Consider the following 17,791-nt stretch of genomic DNA (forward strand, 5'->3'; position numbering starts at 1 on the left):
GAAGCTATCTCTCAATAAAGCAATTAATAGAATTTCGCTAAACACAAATTAAATAGAGATACAATTATGAATTGCATGACCAATACCTTTTGTACTATCATTGACTTATCAAAATAACAGAATATAAACCATAATGCAAATGGCGATGCTGTTCTTCTAACAACCTCATTGCTAATTTTGAACAACTTTTCAAAACAACCTCCCTCAATCTTTGGTTTGGTTAAAATGAATGTCAATTTTCATAACCCCGATATTATTTTCCTGGACGAGTAGGTTCTTGTTTATCAAAATCATACCTTCTATCTTCTACATCCTTATTTGAATTTCAAACCTAATTAAGCTATAAATCGAATTACAAAAAAAGTATTAAAACGAGAAAGAACTAGAATCAGATGGATTGGGTAATTAAAGATGTTTCCCAATGTGTGATTCTCTAGGAATTCAGAAAAAATACGCGGCCACTCCGTAATCACATTAACAACTTGGATACCATAAAACAGAATCTCTAATCAAAGGTGTCTATCATTCCAGCTTTTGTAATAATTTTACGTTATACAAACAATAAAATGAATAGAATGATTGAATTAATAATCGAACTTAATAGCCTGACCATACTGCTAATGACAATGCTGTTCCTCTAAAATCTCGAACTAACAACTTCTCAGAGCAACCCTCCTCAATCTGTTTCGGGTAAAAAAAAATTACACTCCTATTTATAAATCTCCAATATTATTTTCCTGGACTATCATCTATCTTTTACTTCATTATTTGAATTTCACACCTAACCAAAAAAAAATAGACAAATCTATCAAAAAGTATTGAAACGAAAAGGAATTATTCTTGACAGGAAACTGTATAAACAGCATCTTGATCCAATTAGCCTCTAGTTCTTGTAAAATGCTTGATTTAAGAATAAGCCTTCTATTACTTTACCTTGCCTAGTAACACATTAAACATTGAATACCTAACCATGTGCCAATTGTTAACATCCTTATATCCAACTAATTCTTGTACAATTAAATTGCCTATCTAATTTTGGCAGTTATCATTCATTTACAATACTGTCTATTCTAATCTAACTTGCGCATGGTGGAAAAGTGGAAATATTAACATTTAAAAGGCTAGTTGTGATATTTCCACTGCGCAATGCTGTTGTTGTCCAACGGAAGGGAGGGCAAGTGTTTCAACTCCCATTCACCTTATCAACATGGATCATTAAAGAAAAAGTATACAATATTGAACCACCTTTTAATTTATTTTCTATGATCTCATATCGAATAAGGCTACGTGCAACGGCCCTTTCAGGTTTATATTAGTTTAGAGTCTGTTTCCAAACCGTCAACTTCTATAAACACAGTAATGCACGCCGTCGCCGTTACCCATTACAGCCTAGGGTACGGAAGGATCTCTCGCATCTTTCTATCGCTAAAATGTTGGGAATCGCAAATTCCACGGTGTCGCGACTGATTAAGCGGTTCGAGGAACGATTGACCACCGATCAGACGCCTAGAAGTAAAGGAAAAAGTATTCCGTACTGTAGTGTCTTGACCCTCGCATTAGCAGTGTATTATCCTTTGAGAACATAGATTAATTTAGGAATAACAAAGCAAGCGAGGGAAGTGAAAAGGGTAGTTTTTGACAGACAGATAGCGGTACAGATGTGTCTTGCTTGGACCCTGAACGTACAACAACAAACGTTCAGCAGAACAAGTCCGCCAAAACCCGTGCCAGGAAGTTGTACCTCAACATGCTGACGAAAGTTAAATGCTACATCATGGACGACGAAACATATGTGAAGGCCGACTTCAAACAGATCTTCGGCAACCTGTTTTTCACGGCCTAGGATAAGTTCAGCGTTCCGGAACATGTCCGCATTCAGAAGATATCCAAATTTGCGAATAAATTCCTGGTTTGGCAAGCCACCTGCACGTGCGGGAAGCGGAGTGAAGTGAGTGAGATGAACGGACAGGTGTAAATACATGAAAGAGTGCCTCCAGAAGCGGCTGCTTCCTCTCCTGAAGGCTCACAGCGTCCTGTCGTGATTTTACGAATCTCAATTCAGAGACTCACTTCAGCACGTCTGTCGCTCACAAGAATAGATCAATAACTGACTTTTTTTGTTTGTGTTTCAAGTGTTGCCTAAATAGCAAATGTTGTCATAGCAATTAATTTTATTTTATTTATCTTCAGTGTTGCCGAATACAACTATTATTTTATTTTATTCTTAATTTAATTTGATTTATTTTCTGTGTATGCTTCATCTCATCCCTACATTCATTCTCATCTCTATTCTCAATTAAAACTTTTCACGCGTCAACTTTTGTTTTTTTCCTTTAAAGCAAAATTTTATTTACCAAATATTCTGAAGTTTTATTCCATATTCCACATCTTTATTCTCCATCCTACAAATTTTATTTTATTTCTGGAGGATAGGATAATCTCATCTCTACATTCCTATTCAACTCTATTCTCAATAGAATCTTTAATTTACAGACTTTTGTTTTTCTAAAATACAAAATTTTATATCCCAAATATTCCTCATCTCAATTCTATATTCCATTCTCTGCAAAAGCTTTTCAAATCTTAATTTTTTTGCATATTCTTCATTTCATCCGAAAATATTCTTTACAAAGGCCTTCCCAATTTGTGCTTTCCCTGTCGCTCTGCTTTTATTTACCAGAACCGGAACAATCCGCCAAAAAACATTCTTAGCAACAGCTTTCTCAAACTGTGCTTTCCTTGTCACTCTGTCTCTGTTTACCAGAGCCGGAATGATTCGATAGTATTGTTAGAAACAGCCCACCCAACCAGAAGGCTTATTCAAAACAAACAATCAGCAGCAGTAGACTTAAAAATCCAAATCAAAATAAAAAATCAGAAGCAGCAGCCTCAAAAATCTGTGCTTCTTGAGTCAAATCTGTCCTTTCTCCACCCAAAAGGCAAAATTAAAACAAACAATCAACAACAGCAGCCTTAAAAATCTGCGCTTCCAAAGCCAATTCCATCTTTTTCCACCAAAAGATCGAATCAAAGCAAACAATCAGCAAAAGCTGCCTGAAAATCTGCGCTTCAAAATCTAATCTGTCTTTTTCCTCAGGGTGGCCAAATCAAGACAAACAAGCAGCAGCAGCCTTAAATATCTGCGCTTCTAACGGCAATTCCGTCTTATTCCACAGGAAGGCCAAATCAAAACAATCAGCAGCAGCAGCCTTAAATATCTGCGCTTTCAACGCCAATTTCGTCTTTTTCCACCGGAAGGCCAAATCAAAACAAACAAGCAGCAGCAGACTTAAATTTCTGCGCTTTCAACGCCAATTTCGTCTTTTTCCACCGGAAGGCCAAATCAAAACAATCAGCAGCAGCAGCCTTAAATATCTGCGCTTTCAACGTCCCAACAATCTTCTGGTCGTATTTGGCCTCATGGCACTACTCCAAGGACGTGCTGAAGTGTTATGCAGACAATAAGGTAAATTTCGTGCCGAAAATGTTCAACCCTCCCAACACTCCGGAGCTACGCTCCATCGAGAGGTGCTGGGCGATTATGAAGCAGCACTTTCTTAAACGACCTAAGGTAGTGAAGACAGTCGAGGAACTGAAGAAAGTATGGATTTACATGCAAAAACGGTTGATTCACAGGTTGTGCAGAATCTTATGGCCGGGGTTAAGGCCAAGGTGCGGGCATTTGCGTATGGACTGTAAATAAAATACGAGTACCGTGACCGGCCCTAATTCTGCGCAGTCCCAAACTCTGCGCATTTTCATATTCAAACAGAAATATTTCAAGATGTGATGAACAAAATATCCATGAAACAAGCTGAAACTCTTCAGTTACTGTTTATCTTCTAAATGCTTCCAATTATTTTGAAATCTGAAGCCTAGTCCACACTAGGCAACATGAATTGCGATTTTTGTTATGAGACGAACTTTGTTGTCTATTGTTGTTGTTGGAAACCTGAGACGGTCTCAGTGTCTCCCGAAGAAAATGGGAGACGCTGAGACCGTCTCGAGACGAACCGTCTCCTAGTGTGGACTAGGCTTGATGAATTGTTCGCGAGAAATTGAAAAAATTTAAATGAATGTAGGAAGCAAACGTTGAAAAATGGCCGCCGTTGGCAGTCCAGCTTAAGTGTTAGGAAAACAAAAAGATCAAGTGAAACAGTATTAAACAGAATTTTCTCATTGGAAATGCCTCTACGGGAAAAATAAAATCATTCTGAACATGACTGCTAAAAAATTTGAGAAAAAATGGTTTTTCAAATCAAAACAATGATTTTACCAATGCGCAGAATTTGACACCATTTGTTTACTTATGTTCCTAATGCGCAGAATGAAAAGCACCGGAGTGAACTTTTGTTAAAGCTGCAAGGAATTGAATGCAGGGAGTTAGGAGACTTTCAATTACAGTTTTCTGTTAAGTTTTATGAAGATTGTGTATCCGTAAAGTTGTTGGGAGTTTCTTAGGAATCTCATCGAAACTATATCTTTTGTTGGGAAAAAAAAAGAAAATCTTGATTTGCGTTCTCTATTGTGTTCGCGTGTTAATCGTTCAGTCCCAACTGTACAGACTGTTCCGACGTATAGAAGCAGTTCCGGCAAGCCACAAAATCGCCCCATCTGGGGGAACTACGCGAAACTTCTCTCAGTTCACCCGCTCACTCGCACTCGTGGACTAACTGATACTGAATGATATTAAACCAAATGAAGCAGTGCGTATTTCCCCAAGCTGGGGCGATTTTGTGGCCCGCCGGAACTTCTTCTGTATGTCGGAATAGTGTGCACTGCACACCAACGAAACAAGTTAATTTGACCAGATCCGGCGAAGAACGTGATCGGTCAACAAATATTGGGTAAGGGAGCTGCAGGAAAAAACATCTGCAAGTAACATATAGCAAGTGTAAGAAATAGTGAAAGAAAGTGTCACATAAGGTTCAAAGATCCAAGGCTTGAATTGGCCCTTTTTCATAATTTGCAATACTTTACTAAGCGTAAAACATGTTTTTAAGGCCTTTTAATTAAATTCGATGTTTGTCTTACAAGTATGGAATGGTATATTGGTTTTATTTGGGTGCGCAGAATATGGGACATATGCGCAGAATTAGGCTGATTAATGTCATGCTGAAGCAACTAGCAACGCAACACAACGCAACGTTCCAATAAGAAAGCGTGAATGCTTTGAATCGTCTCCTTTCTTTCGGGAGCCATCAAAAACTCATCAAATCACGACCCGGATTGCAAGAATGCCGAAATTTGAACCGACAAATTTCCTTGTTTTTTTGCCGGAACTAAGAATTCATGAAAATTTTCTCACCGATTAAAATATTTTTTAGTTTATTATCACAAGTTCGGACAGATCTTCGTACTATTGTGCTTAAAACTCGGAATCACTGCTTCAAATCGAGAAAAAACAATATTCCCATTGGATTTCCTACTAGTCGCGCTACAAAACACACTGGCATCAGATTTGTCGCGCTTTACAAAGCGACCAGTATGACAGGTCTGCGCTTTTTCCATGGAGATCAAATAAGAGCTGGTTTGTCGCGTGATTGCGTTGCGTCGCTACTTGCTTCAGCATGACATCAGCCTTAGGAACAAATAGAAAATAGTGCGCAGAATAAGGGCCGCTTGCATTTTTTCCAAATGTTGTAAATAATACACATTTTTGCTCCGGAATTGAGCTCTCATTATTTTTGCCGTTAAATTTGTTATTTAACCCAACTGTACACGAAATTTTGAGGAAATTCATTGAAAGGTAAATTTTTTATAACTTAAAACATTTGAAAAATCCTTAACTGCGCAGAATTAGGGCCGTTCACGGTAAAATGGTAAAATGAAGTTTAATAGTTATTTTTCAATTCCTGAAAAATTGATGGCAATCGAATGAAAACTCGAATTTTGCGAATCAATTTTTGTGTGGCAATTTCATCATCGTGGACACCCTTTATTCTAGCATAATAGAGGAAGCGAATTCCTACGAATCGATTTTCAGCGAACCAACTACGGCCAACAATAACCTCGGCGTGCAATGTTTAAAGTGTTCAACAGTTTCTACAACTAGTTTGAATTCCGTATTTTAAGTAATGTTTTTAAAACAAGAATTATAAAAAGAAGCCAGCTAAGTCGTCTTGCAACTTTTTAATAAAGTGAAAAGCAACATGATTACAGAAAGTTTTGTCCGCGAACGAATTCCGATGTTCTTGCTGTGGAAAGGCTTGACATTTTCCGAAACAATATTGGTCAAATCCAAAAGAGGATAGAAAGCGTCGTTATAACTAGGCTTTTTAGCATAAAATTAACTCACCAAAAAAGTTTAAAGTACATTCTGTTGACAAATCTAACGTGATTGCTCATAAAGTGTTCGAAGTCACATAAGCAAAGCTAGGTATGTTTGTGGTTTCTATAAATACTTTGGAATTGATAGCAAACTTGAGGTTCGAACAACAACCTGGCAAGGTAAAAGTTGTCTTCTTGGGTTGATGCGGAATTCGTGTTTTTTGGTAATTTTTATGTTAAATTAAAATAAACATGAGCAATTACAAGAAGAATTATAACATGTTGCTTTTATTCTCCTGGACTCAGACATAGCTCTGCCTGTAGAAGTACGATTAGTGATTAGTGAATCCAAATGTAAAACTGGGCACCAAAATGGTCTATTTTGGTGGTCAAACTAACGGCGTGTTCGTAAATTGATTTTTTCTATCGATGCTGGCGTTCGTAAATTAAACAAACTGTATGCAAAAGCATTGGAAGGTGATTTGACATCTACCAAAAAAATCGATGCATCACCCAACAAATCAATTTACGAACACGCCGTAAAATGTATGAATGAACATTATTATATTTCCTGTCATAGGAATAAATACAAAGTCGTTAAATCGAATATAAAACTCCAACTTATTAGTGTTAAGTTGGATAAAGTTTTAAATGGTATTATTGAACTAATTGACGTGTTCACTTGCAATGATCCCGCATACGCTCTGTTCCCATCTCCGAAATGATTTTGGTTATTACCTGCAAAACATGCTGTAAAAATAGAATGACATAGGTAGGTACTTATATTTAGAAATAACTAACCTCGATCACTGTCCATTGCGCCGTTCTCGAAATTAGGTCAGCTACTTATCGGGAGATTCGAGTGATGTTTTTACGATATCGACGCCTTCAAACGCAGAGATAAAACTGAATATTGCAATGCACTTCTGATTATGCTTATCTTTCTCCAGGGGAAAGGTTTCTTATCACTTTGAAGAAGGATAAATTTCAATATCCTCCGATTTTAAGGTTCCCAATGTAAATTGCACAAACCAATTTTCTCAAATTAATACCGTATTTGTTTATGCCGAGTGTTGCACTAGTGTTGCACTGGTGCACCACTAGGTGCTGTCAAACTGTTTGTTTATTCGGACGGTGTTGCACTGGTTTTGACCTGTCGGAGTTCTGCTTACGGACGGTGGCCCACCGATAATTTTGCCAGTGTTGCGAGAGAGCGTGTGAGTGAGTGAGATAGCAATACACTGGCGACGATTTGTGTTTGTTTTTATCGGGTACGGTGGAACACTCCACGAGTGGAGAAAACAAATACAGTATAAGAGAAAACAGAAACACAGCAAACAAAAAAAAACCTCCAACAAAGCCCACTTGCGTATTTTGTTTCTCAATTTTCGTTCGCTACGCAGATTTCGAACATGGCGTCGATATACACGTACGGGGTTTTCTGTCCGCGTTCCGTGCCGTCGCGATGATGGTATTTTGCAGGCCTCCCGTATGTAGCAGAAAGCACCTTTTCGCTTCTTCAACTCATTGACTCTACCAAGAAGAGATCTGGGTCGATGAACTGCTTCCGATTGAGCAATAAACCTGCTTCAGATATTTGCAATTTTCGACAGCAAAACAAACCGGAAACCCGAAACATCCACTTCCCAGTGACACAGAACAACATCCGGCGGACGAAAACGGATCCAAAACGATTCACACGACACGGCAGCAGCCAACAATTTCGAAAACAAATTCCCGAACACAAAAATTTATGATTTTTTCCCCCTTGTACACCACATCAACACACAACCAACCAACATGGAGCGGCCACGGCCAGACAGTTCCCGAGCAATGTTCTGTTATTTTTTCGCTTTTTTGCTCTTTTTTCAGATGCCTTTCGCGATGGCGACGCGATCGCACGAAAGCGGAACTGTCAAAATCAAGCTGTCATTCCGGGAACTCCGACAAGTAGAGCTGGAAGATATTTTTAGGAATGCTGTCACTTTAAACATTGTGAAACAATTCGACGCAGGATTGTTTCACCAATCAAGTTTCGTAATTTAGGAATTATGATAATAATCTGTTCGTTTTCAAAAAACAATCTGTGAAAAAATAACTTTGTTTCATAAAGTGTATGGTTAATCGTCTCGCTACGCAGACAATCTCCGTCAAAATTAAGCAAACGTTTGATGAAAAAAACCAAAACTTGTTCGCCCCCCTCAAAATATTGTTACAATTATATTTTAATCAACCGAAATGTTAAGAAGTGAAAAAAACAAAATGATCACAAAACTTTTTGAATTTAAAAAACATTGGGTTATTTTTAAGCTTTGAATTTTAAATCTTTGAAAAAATTTGCTTTCATGCTTTCATTTTATGTTTATATCAGTGTATCAGAAAGAAAGGGCTAACCTCAACCTTTACTGGGTTTTTAAAAACTTCGAAGGACCGATTTTGTTTGTGCAGGAATTTTTAACGGCACTTTTTAGTTATTATTTTAAAACGATTGTGTAGGAAAATTTTTAAATCTCACAAAATGTTTGAAGCTGCAGCTCGTCTCCAGGCCCACAACCAGGAAATGGTTAAGTGCCTCAGCACCTTGAGGGAACAGCGCCAAAAGTTAGCCGATAAAGTCGCTAGCCAGGAGCAGTCTCGTGCCCTTTTGGAAGGAGAGATTGCTGCTTTGCGGCAGCAACTGGCCGTCCTGGACGAGCAGTTGGAAAAGAATCGTAAAAAATTGACGGATCAGGAACTAAAACTGATGGATGCTGAATCCGGCTATAATAAAGTTGTCGATACGATGCAGATCCTGTTGATGTCGGTTCGGAAAGATGAAAAGGAACTTTTGAAAGCGGAGGACGAAGATGGCAAAAAAGGAGTAAAAAAAGTCGGATAGTTATGTGAGATTAATATTTGTTTGTCTAAATATATTTATGACCTAATATAAGATAAGATGAAACACTTACAACTACACACAAAACTTTCGAGGCCGGAAATTAGCAAAATTTTGCTCAAATTTGACCAGCTAAGTACTTAGCAATCAATTTAGCAAATTTTTTTAACTAAAATTTTAGCAAAATACAAAAAAGTGTCCTGACTAGAAGTTTACTAATTGTATAGCAAAATAAAAATTGTTTGCTAAAATGTTAGCAACTTTTTTTTTAAATATAATTACTAGAAAATGAGTAAAATTTAAAATTTCATTATTTTTTATGAACGGGATTTCTTTCTCGGATATAATAAATAAGAATTAATGTGCTTTTATCTTCTATTCTTTTTTATTTTTGCTTGCATTTCCCTGCGGGTCTTATCTCTTCGGACTTTTCTTTTCACGATCAATTGAAAATGTTGACACCGGTATTAGTTTGGCGGCATGGTGGTCAGTTAGTTCCTGAGAAGAAAAAGAAAGTTAGTCTAATGTTATAAACATACATAGAAATAGCTATTACCATAAGTTTCATCTCGGGAAGTTTTCCAGTTTCTTCCATCATCGCGTACTTGAGGCATGCAGTGTCACCACGATGTTTCAGACATCTCCGTCAACAAAATCTGAAAAACAAATAATTATTATAACTTTCTATGCTGTCGCATATACATTGAAATTATAATAGCTAGACGGCCAGATTCTATTTTGATTTCCTGATAGCTGTTACATATGATTATTTTGTTGATTATTATTGATACGATAAGAGCATATTCGCAAACAGTTTATTATTAACCCATTCCCCCATAAAAGATTATTAAGCGTGAATAAAAACTGCAAAAGAAAAAACAAAACACTGGAGCAAAACACGGTACAGAAATCCGCAACTGCAAGAAAATATTCATCCAGATATCTGTCAGGCATAGTAGAAACTCGGGCTTGACATCTGTCAACATTCGTACGGCCAAGAATTGGCTAGAAAGGCCTAGAAAGAAGCCCCATTTGACAGTTGGCAACATTGCGCTTCCGGAAGAGGGCACAGAAAGTGCTGAAAAAAGTAAGAGTGCGCCATTGGTGAAAAAAAAACTGCCCCCGGAAAATCATTTTTTCTCGGCCGAAGCCACAGGTAAGCAGCATTATAATCACCTCTGACGCAAACCCTTCGCTTACGGAAAACGTTATTCCAGTGGCATCTCGCCGTCAGCTACCCAAAGAACCGAGCGATCCAAGAATCCGGTAAGGCCGAAGACGACTTGAAGCGGATCACGGCTCAAAGCAAGGAAAAGGTGAGAATAACCTAACTGGTATCAACTCAACCAATCCCTCATGGAAAATGTTTTGTTTTAGTCGCCAAGCCACCAACTGAGCGCCACATAATCCGGTCGTTTTCAACCCGGAAAGCGCAAGGGAACGAATCTGTCCACACGTGACGAAGAGTCGACAGGTAAGCCGTAGCAAATTGCCACCGACACGACCGACTTTTAACAAAAATATCACTTTAGTTCTGACCACCAGCCAGTTCGCCAATAAGCCCAGTGCAGAACCGCAAAGCGGCCAGAAAACAGGCAAACGAAGAAGTGACACAAAAAGGGGTCAGGTGTACTGTAAGTACTGACATTCGAATTGGAAAATGAATTTATGCCTGACCAGATTTGTGTTCCCACAGGACCCTTTTTTTTTCGTTTATATTCGCTGTTTGCGTAGCCCGGCAGTCATCGAGTGGATCCGAATATTAATCCGGATACCACTTCCGGATCAGAATACACGTGGTCCGAGGCGAACCTCGGCAGAAGGCCCTTGCAGTGATCCATTCCGTGAGGCCGATCACACCGGAACATTTTAATTCGCTGACATCCAGGGCCGCCTACGGGGATTGCGCATTTGCATTTTCGGTTTACCTCGCTCAGCAGTTGGCGATCGGTTCCGAAATTCAATCCGGACACCACTTCCGGTTTTGAAGACACGAGACGGGAAGTTGACGTCGGCAGAAGACCCCTACGGCAATCCATTCCGTGAGGCCATTTGAGCAGGAACAGTTTGTTCCGGGAACATCCGGAAAATCCAGCCAGCGAGGAGCGAATTCCTACATTACGCGGTTTGCGTCTACGTGCCGCCCAGTGGCATTGCACTTTTATTATCGCCCGAAGCAGGAGCGTTTTGACGGGCATTTCTTTTATCGAATCGCCGCTAGCCTGTTGCTGGAGTTGCGGTCACCTTTTGCATGCGATTCCCATTCACGCAGAACCACATACGGGAACCTTCTTCGGTTTGAAAACCTGGTGCCAGAGACACTGCCGTCTGCGAGTCTTTCCGGTGGTCGAACTTGCAAGACACGGAGAAGGGAGGTCATTCCGATTGTGACCGCAAGTGCAATCACTCAGAAGCGGGATTTTGAATCCACCCGTGGATTTGTCCGAGCAGTGGGAGGTGAGCTTCTGTTTTCCACCGCCGTTCGAAGATTGGTCAGCAGATGACAAGCGTGAGGAGGTGTTTCCGGAAATTCTGTGGCGCGAGTCAAGCGTCAGCCGGAAGATACCGCGATCCGCGGTGTGAGTGCAGCCTGTGGAAGAAAAGTGTACTGGTTTGCCTCGGCGGACGGTCGAATAGCAAATCGCAGCGCCAGCGTGGTGCTGATCAGCGGAATATCCGGTCCGCGCCCCTAAGGTTGGACATTGGGTCGGACAAGGAAGGACAGGGATCCCCTGGGTCCGCAGGAATCAATTTCGTCGTCGTCGAGCGCCACAGCCAAAGCAATCTGAGCATGCATCGGGTCGGAAGCGAACGTCGCTCGAGGAATCCCGAACATGGGCACAACAGCATGCAGCAATAACTGATGTAAGTCGCTTTTATCATTATCTTTATGGGAAGGGAGAAAATGGGTGACTTTGAAAGTTCGCAACCCTGAATAAAGTTGCACAATATAATGTCTGTTTGCCAAATTTAGTATTTCATTTATTTGTGGCACCGACCACGGAAAGCCACTTCAACATAGCAATAATTTTTCTTATTTGGGGTTGTTGTAGTAAGTAAATTTGGTGATAAAATAATGTAACCACATCGAAATATTATTTTGCATTTAAATGCAATTGCGGAGTTGGAACATCGCAAGGGAGAGAGGGGGATGATATTTGTTCCAGCCCAATCAATACGAAGTAGATACTATTCGTTACACATTTACATTCACGTTCAAATACTATAGGTACTCATCCATTTTACATTCAAATAAATATTTACTATAAGAACTCAAAATCTTTAAAAACTGATTACTTTCATAATTTGAAAATTCAATTGGACTGTTGAAGACTTGTCTAAATAAAAAACACTTACCCAGTAAAAAATCCTCACTGAAACACCCAGGACGTAATAAGATAATTTTTAGCTCACAAATAATCACCGTCCTCATTCTTTTCGAATCCGGATTCAAGCTCTCCTAACTAGGATCGTTTTATATCCTTTCTGAAAAAACAAGGGGTAAAATTTTAATATTCTTTCAAACTCAAAAATAACATCAAACTCCCTAGCACTTTTTCATACAATGCCATATACCCCCCAGGGGGTTGTCCCTCACCAAAACAGCCTTCCGAAATCGGTGTGTTGAAACCGGGAATGCAAGAACTGCCATCTCGGAATTAAACCACTTGAAAATGCAGCGCAAGTGGAAACGGCTCACAGACGACCCAAATGATGAACAGTAACTCCCGGGTCGTGATCCCGTCAGAGCCAAGAAAGCTGACAGACGCGGCAACAACCGTCGTTGAAAACTATTCCCATATGTTTCCAGAACTTTCTTTTTTCGATAATAATTATTTTAATAACCGTCGGAAAACGGAACTCTTGGAACCGGGAACTAATTTGATCCGAAATGTTTTGAAATCGCGACCGAACGAACGAATTTAATCGGAATAATTTTAACAAAACAAAACTCGATTGCGCAAAACTTCTTCTTTTTCTTTGTTTTGGTTAGCTGCTCGCTGATCTGACATTTGCTGAAATAAAGCAAAATACGACCGCGGTTGGAGTCCATGCTACCGTAAATACTAAATTCAGCAGTAAATGGGTTGTTTTTACTCAATTTGAGCGAATTTAAAGATAAAATTAGAAAGTGCTAACTCATTAGTAAAAAAAAACTTTTGCTAACGGAAAGTAACAGCTAATTTTTGCTAAGTGGAGCCTCGAAAATTTTGTGTGTAGGCATATCTTAAGACTAGATTTTGTTTTTCTAAATGAATAATCAGTATAATATGCGATGTACTCGTTTCGATTTCCTTCTGCTGATAAGACATATGTCACAAATAAAATGACCCTAAAACCTATGATAGCGCAGTACCTGAAAAACTAACTGTTCAATCTACTTGTTTGGTTATCACATCAGTCTAAGAAAAGTCTGAAAACTGACTTTCAAAGTTGAGAGCTGCTGTTTTGCTGAAATGCTATAAGGATTCACAGTTTCCCGCAAAAATGTCTTTTCTGTAATTGCAATGATCACCGATGGAAATTCATCGCACACACTATCTATCCTACTTTTAAGAGTTGGGTTATCAAAAAATGTTAGGACTTCTAAAAACTGTTCACTTGTAGTGGCTACTTTGCGAAATTTCTACTACTGTTTATCGGTCTTTGGACTACACGGATATTAGATGGGTGGTTACATATTTTTTGAAAATATGAAATTCTCTCCCTGAGGGAGAACTACATTTTGAAATGTATCGCATGGATTGGGTGACTCAATTCCTTGATTACGCGTAGCCAGCAGCGCGGACTTCGTTCCAAATTTTGACTAGCTCTTCAGGATCGTCGTAGCCGTGGGTTGCCAGCACATACTTGTAGCTTTGCGGCCCCAGGAAGGGTGCCTTGTGGAAGTAAAATTCCTCGGAGTGGAGAGGTTCGATGCCGGCTTTCAGGGCCACGATGCCCAGATAGATGTCGTCAAAGCTGTGAGAGAGATATTTATTAAAAGAATTACTTTTGAATACAGATCGCCAATCGAAACTCACCGGAAATGTTTAGTGTACATGCTAACGTAGTACATTTCGAAAAGGGCTTCGTGTGACAGCAGGAATGCACCGGCCGTCACGTACGTTGGCCACATGTGCCACGGATATTCTTTTAGCGAAACGTACCATTTACTGCACCTGTGACGATGCGGCGCTGATCGAAACACAAACCCAGAAAATAGTTTGACGTCACTCGGTAATTCCATGTCCATGTTCAAGATTTGACGCTTTTTTCTTTCGAGCTTTTTAGACGGCACCAGTGGCCTGGTTCCATTCGATTCTAGACTATTACTATCGCTGCTATTATTATTGGTGGTTGTTTGGCTGAGACGGCGAGCCAGTTTCCGAAGCGCCTCGTCCGTTTCCTCTAGATATTCCGGATAGTTAACCGGATTACGAACGTATTTGAGCAAATTCTTTGACGACACATAAAAATCGTCATCAGCGAACATATAAAACTTGGCACGGGGACATTGGGTTACGGCCCACCGGAAACCCATCATCGTTTTTATGGTATTGTTAAAATACGCGTCCACAAAATCGCCCTGCACGATGTCTCTATAGTTGGCGTACTCCAAATCGATCAACGATTGCAGTCTCCGATCGGGAACAGCCGGTCTCCCTAACATAAACACCGTACGAATTTTCACATCCGAAAATCGTTTCTCCCAACCCCAACTCTTGCGAATGGCTACTCTACGATCGAAATTTTTCATCGCAGATTTGACGATCAAAACCAACCTTGGAGCTATCAGTCGATCATCCTCTTTGCATTTATGGCTACAATCTGTGATATACGAGTAGTTATATGAATTTATCGGATCCACTGATGGGCGCTGTCCATGCCGCAACTGGTAGACCTGTGATAAAATGTCCCCTTCCATCGGATAGTGGAAGGTCTGGTCGAAATCCTCCTCGAAGACATGTGTGAACGCTCCCAAGTAATCCAACAAAAGAACCGCTAGTATCACCGAAATGAAGTATTTCAACTTGAATTTGATACAAATCCGTGGCAACATTTTCGCCGTCTGTACTTTACTAGAAACTTTCTTCGTACTGAAATCGAAACAGATAAGTGAAAATGTTTTATTTATCCTTAATTTAAAACTAACTAATCTTCTTCATACATACAATAGAGTTGATCCTTACGATTGTTTTTTTTCTTACATAATTTTCCTAATTAAATTAACCGAATCAATAGTATTTTTCCCGTATGTTTCAATACCTACAAGTTTGGGTACCCGTTTCAGATTCACTTCACTTCCCAACCCATAGCCGGAACAAAAATCACTAAAACGTTATTTTCTCCGCCTCGGCGAACCCGTTATCATCTTTTGCCGAAAAAGGTGCGTTTCTTTCAGCTTGCATGGTCAGAGAAAAAGACCTGCGAATTAATTATATGTTGCTGCTTCGGACGATTAAAAAAAAAGTTCGCGATCGAGCGATATGCGGGTGGAAAGTCAAAATCCCCCGCATGACAGTTATGCTGCTTTGTTTACGTTTTCGGGGTGCGTATTTCGCCAACTTTGTCGGAGTTAACAATATTACACGCAGAAAAATTCACCGATGAAATGTTTAAGGCTGTCTAATATGCTGTAAGATTTTTTAACATTTCATTTGTTAGAAGACGACATTCTATTTTCTACAGCTGTGGTCTATTTGTGGGTTCATTAATACAAAAATGAACCAACGAAATAAGATCCAATACAGTGAAGAAACTGGCAACCCCACTCGTATTCCAATAACTGTCAAACGGTTTAAAGGTGCGTCAAATTGGGACCAATCTTCATATTGGTTTTCTGAATTCTGAATCTGGGTTCAGAATATTAATTTTAAATCTGATCTCTGAATCTTATAACTGATTCCGAATTTGAATTTTAAATCTAAATTTTGGATCTGAACTCTGAATTCAAAGTTTTGCTTCTGAATTCAGAATTTTTCAATCTGAACCTAAATTCTGAAGCTGAAAACTGATTTTAAATTCAGTATCCAAATTATATGATTCTGAATTGCGAGTTTGAAATGTTGAATCTGTTGTTGAAATGTTGTTGTTGTGCGAGTTTGAAATGTTGAAATTGCTGGAAAATAAGCAATCCAGATTGCTGGAAACCAGCTATTTATTTCAAAACAACAGGCTGTATTTAGTACCAAATTTATATTTCAATTCAAAATTAAATATTGAATACTGGTTGTGCATATAATGGGCAATGAAAAAAAAACTATTCCATTTTTAAATTATGTTTGTATTTATTTCCAAGAAGTTTTTTTTTTATTTTCCAACACCGGCTCTGGAGTGGCAGCTTTGTGCCAAAGTATTGATCATTCGCCACCTGAGAAAAGAGTTCTGATTAGTATCTTTTATGAAATCTATACAATAAAAACTCACCCTTGACTTCTTATTTTAAGCTAACCAAAGATCTTAAAATAGAGTCCCACCATGCCACAGCGTAAGAAAACAAACAGACTCCAATGTGATAACTCGATTGCTGATTCTCCAGCAAACTAGATCAATTGCTGGAAAGTTCAGCAATTTGAAAACAGATTGCTGATTTTCCAGCAAAAATGACAAGAATACAACTGATTGCTGAAAAATCCAGCAATAAGAAAACCGATTGCTGGTTTCCAGCAAAAATTTGGATTGCTGAACGTTTCCAGCATTTTTTTTTTGCTGGAAATTGAGGCAAAAATTTACTGTGTGGATCCCAGCCAACAAAAGCAAATGAAAAAATTTTGGTTCAAATACATAATAAGCCCGTTCAACAGCCAATTGAAATCGGTTTCAATCGATTTCGATTGGTAAATGGTTGTTCACTCAGCCAATGTTTTGATCGAATCTAATCCAATTGACGTTCAATGAAGCCAATCGAAATCGATCGAAACCAATCGAAAACGATCAAGCTCGGAGGCAGGATTCGTTTCGATCGATTTCTATTACACCAACACACATGCAGTTGATAACTGTCAAAAACAGCTGTTTGGGTTTGTTTTTGACTAACTGCAGTGCAAATGAAAGTGTAGTCAACCGGTGGAGCGTCGGTTGTGCTGTGCCGGTGGAGCTGTGCCGGTAGCGCTGAGTTATAGTGGTGTGATGGGTGTCAATCGGATCAGTTGCTGCAGCTGCTCATGAATAAGCGCAAATGTTATGAAAATGAAAGTGGTGTCAGGAGAGTTCATGCTGTTTCGGTGGTGCGGTGCTGGTGGTATAGGTCGATGCTGTTTTGGTGTTGCTGCGTTGGTGTCGGTGTCAGTCGGTGCACTAGCTACAGTTGCACAAGAATTGTGATGACCCACCGAAGAAAATGGGAAAATTAAATTAAATTAAAATGTCAAATATAATATAAAACTGATCCACTGTATTTTATTTCATAATATCATGATTACATGTTTTAACAATAATAACTATTTTCCTATAGCAAAAATTTTTCGCTTTTGTGCCTTCCTTGTCCCTTAAAATTGCTTTTAATTTTAAACACAATTTCTTTTTATGTATTCTAATTTAGTTCGAGTCGAACAACAAACTTCCTAAACTAAAATTTTTCGGACAACTTGAGTACGGGAAAGAATTGCCATTGAAATGGCCAAAATGATGGATTTATTACAATTTGCCTTGAGTAAACCGCCT

General features: G+C 39.1%; 3 protein-coding genes across 7 annotated transcripts in view; 1 reads left to right on the forward strand and 2 right to left on the reverse strand.

The window, feature by feature from the left end:
* Positions 1-8,046, reverse strand: part of LOC129751174 (protein ultraspiracle-like) — a 146,503-nt gene extending 138,457 nt beyond the window's left edge. The window contains exon 1 of the mRNA XM_055746528.1: positions 7,072-8,046. Within this exon, the coding sequence (XP_055602503.1) occupies positions 7,072-7,087 (16 nt within the window). The 5' untranslated portion in view covers positions 7,088-8,046. The remainder of the gene's footprint in view (positions 1-7,071) is intronic.
* Positions 8,047-8,698: 652 nt separating this feature from the next.
* On the forward strand, positions 8,699-9,286 carry LOC129756660 (uncharacterized). The gene has a single exon (XM_055753587.1). It carries the CDS (start codon positions 8,789-8,791, stop codon positions 9,146-9,148), a length of 360 nt encoding a protein of 119 aa, XP_055609562.1. The 5' UTR covers positions 8,699-8,788; the 3' UTR covers positions 9,149-9,286.
* LOC129756659 (beta-1,3-galactosyltransferase brn-like) lies at positions 9,197-15,610 on the reverse strand. Of its 5 annotated transcripts, XR_008739507.1 has the most exons (5): positions 15,301-15,610; positions 14,170-15,225; positions 12,744-14,107; positions 9,702-12,631; positions 9,197-9,643 (listed from the first exon to the last, which is right to left on the reverse strand). XR_008739507.1 is itself a non-coding variant. In XM_055753586.1 (3 exons), the coding sequence occupies exons 2-3, from the start codon at positions 15,186-15,188 to the stop codon at positions 13,912-13,914; spliced, it is 1,215 nt and encodes a 404-aa protein (XP_055609561.1). In that variant the 5' UTR covers positions 15,189-15,225; positions 15,301-15,610; the 3' UTR covers positions 9,197-13,911. The 5 variants fall into 5 exon arrangements, 1 of the variants encoding a protein (XP_055609561.1); XR_008739509.1 differs by having other exon boundaries at positions 9,702-14,107; positions 15,399-15,610; XR_008739506.1 differs by having other exon boundaries at positions 9,702-14,107.
* Positions 15,611-17,791: the final 2,181 nt, after the last annotated feature.

Source organism: Uranotaenia lowii, chromosome 3 (genome assembly GCF_029784155.1).
Source record: "Uranotaenia lowii strain MFRU-FL chromosome 3, ASM2978415v1, whole genome shotgun sequence".
In the NCBI taxonomy this organism is placed as follows: domain Eukaryota; kingdom Metazoa; phylum Arthropoda; class Insecta; order Diptera; family Culicidae; genus Uranotaenia; species Uranotaenia lowii.

Coding starts and splice junctions, on each gene's coding strand:
- LOC129756660 (XM_055753587.1), top strand. CDS start 8,789: ATGTTTGAAGCTGCAGCTCGTCTCCAGGCCCACAACCAGGAAATGGTT.
- LOC129756659 (XM_055753586.1), bottom strand. CDS start 15,188: ATGTTGCCACGGATTTGTATCAAATTCAAGTTGAAATACTTCATTTCG. Junction 14,108..14,169: donor ATGTACACTAAACATTTCCG/GTGAGTTTCGAT, acceptor TCTCTCTCACAG/CTTTGACGACATCTATCTGG.